At 43.9% G+C, this 9,548-nt stretch overlaps 1 protein-coding gene across 1 annotated transcript; it reads left to right on the top strand.

The window, feature by feature from the left end:
• Window positions 1–384: 384 nt before the first annotated feature.
• LOC144693766 (ADP-ribosylation factor-like protein 14) lies at window positions 385–1,170 on the top strand. Its single transcript, XM_078563779.1, has one exon. The coding sequence runs from the start codon at window positions 470–472 to the stop codon at window positions 1,058–1,060; it is 591 nt and encodes a 196-aa protein (XP_078419905.1). The 5' UTR covers window positions 385–469; the 3' UTR covers window positions 1,061–1,170.
• Window positions 1,171–9,548: the final 8,378 nt, after the last annotated feature.

The following is a 9,548-nucleotide window of genomic DNA, read 5'->3' as shown; positions in this document are numbered from 1 at the left end:
GAGATGATTGGAGAAGTTTATTTCCAACATCTCTACAATGTGTTTATGCAGTATATATCCGAAAATAAATTCATAAATGTATATCATACAATTTGCTGATTAAATAAATGGAACAGGTTGCTGCTTGCATGTTGGGCGGTACCTTGCGAGGTGTGCTACCAACCTGAAAATGAAAGACGGTTCCTAGTTTGTCTGGGTGTACTTTCCCCTCATGCCACACACACATTGTCCCAGCTAGCCCTCTGCTTAGGTGTGTCAATATCAACGGCCCAAAGCAAACATCCGCTTATCTCTTACAGTTTTTGATAAGGAAGTGCTGTATAAGTAGCTGCAGGTGCTTACTTTGTATCAATCTGTTTCGCAGGTCTGTGGCTGAGACACGGAAGCATTCACAGAACACGCCCGATATCTGATGGTGCCTTGGCAGCGGTACAATAGTTGCAGCACAGAGGTACAGTGTTAAGACCAAATGGGTTTATTGAACTGTAAAGGATCTAAAACGAAACAAGCTCGCATATTGATGCTGGGCCTGGACTCAGCGGGTAAATCCACTTTGTTGTACAAGCTAAAATTCAGCAATTCTGAATTTCTCACAGCTTCGACTGTCGGCTTCAACGTGGAAATGCTGGAGTGTAATAAAAGCGTTGCCCTTACAGTTTGGGATGTTGGAGGACAGTACAAGATGCGACAGTTGTGGCCGTATTATTTCCAGGACACCGATGGACTTGTTTTTGTCGTGGACAGTGCAGATAAGGAGAGGATGGAAGATTCCAGGAAAGAATTTGAACGAATGCTGAAACACGAGTGTTTGAAAGGGATCCCCGTGGTGTTAATAGCCAACAAACAAGATCTTACCGATGCAATGTCTGCAGAGGAAATCACTAAACGTTTTCACATGAAGCGATGCTGCCCGGATCGAGACTGGTATGTGCAGCCATGCTGTGCCAAAACGGGCGAAGGTTTAACTGCAGCCACTAAAATAATAATCTCATACGTCAAAAAGAAAATCAACTCTAAAGACGAAGCATCACAGAGTGATATTCAAGAGGACAGATTATGAACAAAAGATCTCTAAACTGTGTAGAATTGTCATAATTCTTGGCCATCTTTTCCTGAAAACAAGAATATTAACTATATTCTACTATATTTTAGTAATGATATATCAATGCTATCGACCGAATCCAAAACACGACGATTAAGGCTCTTTCCATCCCTATTTATTACCTTTATCCAACTGTCAGGTCGTCAAAACGAAGCAGTTAATTAAGAATATAGAAAAATAATTGTGATCGTTTAAGTACAGCATGTTGGGATTATAAGTACTGTAGCTGCCATGCCTTTAGCTGCCTGCACCCAACTCTTCAATTCACATCCTAAACCTCCCTGCCTCTCCACTTCTTTTAAAACTCTCCTTCAAACCTACCTTCTTGATCCCGTTTCTGTCACATTGTCCGGATATTTCTTTGTGTCTGATGTCAAATTTCGTTCGATAACCTCCTTTGAAGCTTAAGTTTTGCTTAAGGGTGCTATAAAAATACAAGTTGTTGTTATGACAGGTATAAGCTGATAGTTTATATGGGCCTCTGAGGAGAGTCTCATAAGTAATTTCTATGTCTCGAAATTACAACTTTAACTGTTTAAGTGTTTATTCAAAGATCCCTATTATCAAAAAATTAGTGCATCATGGTAACAAAATACATGATGAAGGTTTCCTTGTAACTTAGGACACAGTATTTTGATGAAACAATGACAATTAACCCCTGCAGCAGTACACTATACCTGGCACATTGGTGGGCCAGTTCCCAATTAAATTACTTACATTAAGCGTTTTGGAATGTTAATTAGGCTGATCTAGGAATAAAGGTGGATCTAGAAAACATAGGTGCAAGTGACTCACTACCACAAGGTACCAACAAACACTGCCAATTTCATTTTGAAGGCTTTACACCCATACAGAAATGACAACCGAACAGCAATCCATGAGAATAGTAGGCTGCTTTAATTTATTCTCAAAGCTTTAATGTGTAGCAAAGATACAACACATGGCCAGGATTTTGCGGTCAGCAATGAAGTTACAGCGCTTGCCTTACCACTGACCTTGAAGAAAGCTGACCATAAAGCTGGACAGCAGTATAAATCTTGGGGCGGGGGGCGCGGGGGGCGGGGGGGCGGTGGGGGGGGGGGGCGCGGGGGCGCAGTTCTTGGCATGCAGCAGCTTTAATGTTACCAAGCTGGTAAACAGCCAATCACATTGAAGTGTTCAGTTGTCAAAATAGCAAGTTAACAGCGCTTGATATCCTTCACTTTTAATGTAAATTTTCAGATTGTGAAATAAATTATATGATTAGATTAAGATAAAAGCTAAAATAAAGAAAAAACTTTAATTTTATTTAAAAACATATGGTATTTATTATGGAGAAGTTTGACATTGTACAAATAGAAAATTAGCTTCTCAGGACCTGTGACAATGTTTAGCGGTAATTGTGAAGTTAGTACATTCTTAAAAATTCAACAAGGTGTAACTTTTTAAAGGGCTTTTCAGTGAGACTAACAGCATAAGAATGGAAGTTCTCATCAATTCATAGATTTCCCATTTATTGCCGTCTGGGCTTGCTTCAACTCTGGGGAAATGTGGAATCACTGACAGCCACTTCTAGATTTCCATATTATTCTACATATGTGCAGCCACCAGAAGTTGCTGTCAGTTTCAGTGAATTAATGATGGCAAACTCTGAAATTTTCATGGTCATTACCAAAATCCAGGCCTGTGAGTTTTACTACTTATGAAACAGTGCACTGTAAAAGAAGGATTTGTCTCCTTGCCATAAGCTATGGAAGAAAGCAAGGATGTAAAACCTAAAACTGGTCTATTGTAACCAACAAGCAAATATGTGATGAACAAGATATGTAATCATTAAAAATGTGAATTAGTGGCTTCTTAATCTATCAGAACTATTCCAAACTTGCTAGCTTCAAAAGTACACAGGGAAAGAAATTCTACTTTGCAATAAACTCTGCTGTCACAGGCAATTGGATCATTACAGCATCTAGGATTCACAGGAACAATTTTAGGTTTATGCCAGTCTGTGCAATTCTCCTTCCAAAGCTATTAGCAAAAATCATGTTAGTTTTTATAGCAATACAACTAGCTTTTGTAACTGGCAGACATGGAAATAGTAAGTAGACAAGGTAATTTTGATTATTTTTGTTATTTGCATTTCCACTGTTTTTCCTATATATAAAAGGTTTTTAAAAATGGAGCTAAACATTCAGTATTGTCATTTCATATGGAAGATAACTGTTTCCCATCTGTAACTTCCAGTTGAGTATAAATCTGAAAGCTATTATTCCAATAACACATGTATCCCAGTCCGTATTTGAACATCTTTTCGATAAGGACATATGAACGTAAGAAATAGGAGTAGCAGTAGGCCATATATACCCTTAAGCCTGCTCCTCCATTCAATAACCTACTGCTGCAATTTGCTGCCCTATCTCCATATGTCCTGATCCCCTTGGTGTCCAAAGATCTATTTCGGTCTTGAATATAGTCAACAATTGAGCAACGCAGCCCTCTGCAATCCTAAAGATTCACAAGCCTCTGAGTCAAGAAATTTCTCCTCATCACAGTCCTAAATGGCTGACCCATTATCCTGAGACTATGACACTAGTTCTGGACTCTCCAATGAGGGGAATTGCCTCTGAGTATCTACCCTGTCAATGATTTTATACATTTCAATGAGATCACCTCTCATTCTTCTAAACTCCAGAGCACATATCCCCCTTCCACTCAATCTCTCCTCAGAGGACAGCATTCTCACACTGGAATCAATTTAGTGAACCTTTGTTGGACCCCCTGCAAGGCAAATAAATCCTTCTTAGGTAAGGAGACCAAACCAAGGCCCTGTATAATTGCATCAAGATTCTTACACTTCAAACCCTTTGCAGTAAAAACTAACATACCATTTGCCTTCTTCATTGTTTGCTGTATCTGGGAGTTAACTTTGTGATTCATGCATAAGGAAACAATATTCCCTCTAAGCCTTGTGGCTGTGCAGCTACCTGAAAGTTCCCATGCAGATCACGCACAAATTGGCTCCTTTAAGCTTCCATGCACAGCCATGCAAAATAATTTGTATTCTCCTCACACTTACTTTCCAGCCTAGCTTTGTATCTTCAGCAAACTTAAATACATTAACGTCACCCCCTCATTTAAATCATTGATATGGATTGAATATAGCTGAGGTCCCAGCGCTGATCCTTGAGGCACCCCACTAGCTACAACCTGCCAACCTGAAAATAAGCCATTTATTCTTATTCTCTGCTTTCTGTCTGTTAACTAATCCTCAATTCAAGATAAAATATTACCCTCAATCCCATGAACTCTAATCTCTGTAACAACCTCCTAAGTAGCACCTCATCAAATGCCTACTGAAAATCTAAAAGCACTACTCCCATTGGCTCACTGCTATTTACACCCTAAAAAACTTGAATAGATTTGTCAAACACAAATTTTATTTTTATAAAACTGTATTAACTCTGCCTTATGATATTATGATTTCATGAGTGCCCTGTTACCATCTGTAATAAGTGTCATGCTCAGTAAAGGCATGAACTTTCAGTCGGTACTTTTAAAAATTGGACACAAGCAAGCAAAGATGGCTGCCACAAAACCTGTGATTTTTAGCATTTGAACCAGCCGGAGGTAGTGGAGTAATGGTATTGTCACTGGACTAGTAATCCATAGAGCCAGGGTAATGTTCTGAGGACCCGGATTTGAATCCCACAATGGCAGATGGTGAAGTTTGAATTCAATCAATAAAAATCTGGAATTATAAGTCTAATGATGACCATAAAACCATTGTCAATTATCATAAAAACCCATGTGGTTCACTATGTCCTTCAGGGAAGGAAAGCTGCCGTCCTTACCTGATCTGGCCTACATGTGATTCCACACATCATGTTGTTGAGGGATGGCCTATGGAATTTCCAGACTTCCTGCCTCCATGTTTCATACTGGACAAAAAGGCCAATGGCCACTATCAACATCCCATTGTATCACAATGGCCTCTGCCATCCAAACTAGACTGGGTGGGTCTCAGAAGGGTTAACCCAGCAGTCGTGTGACTGAAACTACTATCAGAGACTGCACCCTTATTATCCCAGGACCCAGCAGATCATTGAAACCATCAGTCAGTCATTCTGAGAACTAGACTCTTAAACAACTGCAAGTCATCAAACAGCCAAATTACTTAATCTGTTCCAGTTCCAAAGTTCACCTGAGAACTAACCTCCTAGGTATTCAACCTCACAACCTGCCATAAACCTTTCACTTTACAAGGCGCTCACTTCAACTTTAAATCATTAAATTTATTCAAGAAACCATAGGCCTGCCACGTGGAAGGCTGAAAATTGTAGATCGGAGACTGAATGAACTGTAATCTGTAAACGTGCACTATCTATATCCAATCTTTCTGTGTGTATGCGCACGCGTGCATGTGTGAGACCAAGCATATGATGTTGCATTAATTCATGTTAAGTGTGAGAGAATAAACAACAATCTTTATTTTAAAATCACAAAAGCTTGTTGCTGAATTATTTAATTGGCATACACAGTCTAAGGGTAAGAAAAAAAACGTACTCCTTTCCGTACAAAACCTACTGATTACAGGCAGTAACAGAGCACATACAAGCTGCCTGTGACAACAGATTCTAGCATTTTCCCTACTAACCATGTCAGGCTAACAGACAATTAACAACTTGTATTTATATAGTTGCTTTAAAGTAATAAAACATCCCAAAGGCACTTCACAGGAGTGTTATAAAGCAAAGTTTTACAAAGAGCCATATATGATGATATTGGGGCAGATGGCCACAAGCTTGGTCAAAAGGTAGGTTTTAAGGAGCATCTTAAAGGAGGAAAAAGAGGTAGAGAGGCAGAAAGGTCAAGGGAGGGAATTCCAGTTCTTTGGTCCCAGGCAACTGATGGCATAGGCACCAATGGTAGAGCAATTGAAAGCTGGGATGTTCAAGAGGCCAGAATTAAAGGAGCACAGTTATCTTGGAGGGTTGTGGGGTTGGAAGAATTTTTTTATTTTTTCACTGGATGTGGGCATCGCTGGCTGGGCCAGCATTTATTGTCCATCTCTAATTGCCCTTGCAATTACAGAGATGGGGAGGGGTGAGGCCAATGGAATGATTTGAAAACAAGGATGAGAATTTTAAAATTGAAGCATTACTTAAATGGGAGCCAGCATAGGTTAGTGAATAGAGGAGTGATGGGTGAGCAGCACTTGGTTGAGTACAGACCCAGGCAGCAGGGGTTTGGGTGACCTCAAATTTACGGAGAGCAGTATATTAGAGGGTGGTCAGGAATGTAATAGAATAGTCAAGTCTAGAGATAAGAAAGGCATGAATGGGGGTTTCAGCAATGACGGAGCTGAGTGATATTATGGGAGATTGGAAATGGGCAGTAGTCTGCAGGGATGGTGGGGTTAATTTTTTTTTTTATATGGAAAAGGGTGATGGCAGCTTTGAAGACAAGAGGGACAGTACCTGAAGAGAGAGAACTGTTAACCAGTTTCAGCTAACAGAGACAGGAAAGGCCATTTAGTTGGAAAGGTATGGGTCGCATGGACATGTTGAGTTTTTAAACAGGCATGAGGGCAGATAGGGGAAAAGCTAGAGAAGTACGCAAGTTGAGAACTAGGGTGGCAGTTGGAGTTTGGCGGGGTGGGGGGGGTGGAAACAGGACTTCACAGGTAGTTTTGCCCTTTGAATTAGGGGAAGGGAGGGAAGCAGCAGAGGCAGCTAAATCAGGTGGTCTCAATCTTAGTGACACAGAAGCCTTTGTTGCATTTTTTGTTGGAAGAAACATGGGATAAGGGTGCAGAAGAGAAAAGAAGCCAAGAGTTATCTTTGTATTCCAGGCTGATTGTAGTTGCCTGTTTTCTCTCTCTGTCCTTTCTTGAAGAGTGGAGTTATATTTATTTTTTCCAATATGGGGACCATTCTAGAATCTACAGAATTCTGAAAGATCAAAAACAATGCATCCACTATCTCTGCAGCTACCTCTTTGAGAATGCTAGGTTTATAGCCATCAAGTCAAGGGGTTTGAAGCAAAAACAAAAAATGCTGGAAAAACTCAGGTCTGACAGCATCTGTGGAGAGAAAGACAGAGTTAATGTTTTGACTCCGTATGACTCTAAGCTCTGAAGAGTCATACGGACTTGAAACGTTAACTCTGTCTTCTCTCCACAGATGCTGTCAGACCTGCTGAGTTTTTCCAGCATTTTTTGTTTTTGTTTCAGATTTTTAGCATCTGAAGTATTTTGCCTTTAAGTCTGGGGGTTTGTCAGCTTTTAGTATAATTAATTTCTCCAGTACCTTTTCCTGACTATATTAATCACTAAGTTCCTCACTTGTATTAGGCCCTTGGTTCCCTACTATTACCTAGGCAGAATTTTCTGCGCGTCGGGCGGGCCTGTCGGGAGCGGGCGTAGGGCCGATCACCGCCTGCGATCGGCTCCACGCCACCATTTTACACGGGCGGGCATTAAATTGGGCTCCGGCTCCCAAGGACAGTGGGAGGGGGCGGGCAATGGCTGGACTGCAATGAACGTCGGGTCCAATGGCGACTCAGCGGCCCGTTTAAAGAGAGGGCGCAGGCAGCCTTCCAAAGGCTGGCAACAATGGCAACCAGAAGGGCTCCTGAGAGCGCTGTTGGAGAGCAGGCCAGGCAGGAGGGCAGGTCGGTGGGGCACTGTGCCCCTCGATTCTTAGATGAGTGCCTTGCTGCCCTCAAGGAGGTGGCAGCACGGAGTGAAATCCTCGTGCCAAGGGACGGGAGGAGGAGGCCCCCCCACATGACAAAATGTGCCTGGGAGGTGGTAGCAGAAAGGATCAGTGCACACAATGTGGTGTGACGCACCTGGGTTCAGTGCCGCAACCACTTCAACAACCTGTTGCGATCGGGAAGGATGAGTATCGTGTCGGCATGGGTCACTTAGCGCAGCAGTAACACCTACACAGTGTGGGTGGCAAATGTGATGGAGGTAGCATCTGAGCAAGGGAGTCAGCCCTGGCTGCTTGGTGTGAGTGTACGGAGGCTCCAGGGTCACAATTCGCTGGAGCCCTGCCATGTTTCACTCAGGTATGGGTGGCAAGGCTGCAATGGCAATCCAGGTACAGGGCGGACTAATCAATGCTCCTCTCCCCTTTTCAGGAGAAGAATGCACACAATAACTGAACGGATGTGGACTGGTGGAGGGCAGACACAGATGGCGATTCTCACCAGATACGAGCAGGAGGTGATGGAGCTGGAGAGGCGCCATGCGCGCAGGTCAACTGGTAGCGGTGAGGTTGGGGTGCCACAGGGAGGTAAGAGTGCCATGCACTGAGGTCACATTGTCTGTCCTTGCAACCATTCCAAAATTGACTGTTTCGTGAATTCAGCTTCCAACAAGGGTTTCCCATAGATTATGGAAGGAGGAGCGCATCCTGATCCGGGGGCCAGGTATACGCATTGACAGTGTTACGACTTCAACTAATCAAATATTCTTGTTCTTCCTTTCAGCCTCACTGGAGCAGGGCCAGGATAAGGAGGCAGAGGGGCCGCCGCTAATACCCGAGGGTCCAGCCAAATTACAAGCAGCAGCGTCACACCATTTCAGCCAGGCAGGCACCAGAACAGATACTAGCACCTTGGTGGGAATTAGATCATCGGCTAGTGTCCCGGGGCACAGTGGCGAGGGCACTTCACGCTTGCTTGAGGTGCAGGCGGAGACAGAGAGTGCCCATGGCATCAGCAGTCAGAGGACTGCAGAGGACCAGGAACATGCTCAGTTGGTAGCTGATGATGTGCCTCTGGAATCGTCCCTGAGGCAGCAGATGCTGGAGGTCCAGCAGGGTCTGCGGGAGGATCTGGTGGAGATACATGGAGCAATGCGTGGCATGGTCTCTGTGATGCAGAAGTCCATGCAGAGCACCAGCAATGCATTGACCCTCATGGCCGAGCGCAATGTTTCCTCCATGCAGAGAGTAGCGACTCTCATTGAGAGGCTCCTCCAGGAGAACAATCAGGGCTTCCTGGGGATGCTCTTGGACCTGCAAGTCCTCACAGCGGCATTGACCTCAGCTGGTCAGTGTCAGTGTGGGAGATGGATTGGGCACCCAGTATCGCAGCTCAGTGCTCATCCATCAATGGTGAGCAGGGAGGTCCAAAGCAACTTCACGTTGGTGCACGAGATGCTAGTCTCTGTGGGCTCTTCTCAGGGCGCTCCGGATGAGGGTAGCAGCTCCTCAACCCTTTGCCAGTGACCGTGGGATCTGATGATGCTGTGGCAACTGGGGAGATGCCAGCTGTGCCACCTGCCACTCCTTCCCAGGCAGGGCCATCACAGGCTCCATGAGCCAGAGGACGCCCGCCAAGGTCATGAAGGCCAACAGGACAACAGAGTGAGCGGGCTGAGTCGAATGCCAGTGCCAGCGAGGGGGGAGCACCTAGACGTAGCACCCAAAAACATAAGCTTAAATCACCTTAGGCACAC

Source organism: Cetorhinus maximus, chromosome 19 (assembly GCF_964194155.1).
Source record: "Cetorhinus maximus chromosome 19, sCetMax3.hap1.1, whole genome shotgun sequence".
Lineage (NCBI taxonomy): Eukaryota > Metazoa > Chordata > Chondrichthyes > Lamniformes > Cetorhinidae > Cetorhinus > Cetorhinus maximus.
This window is presented reverse-complemented; position numbering and strand designations above follow the sequence as displayed.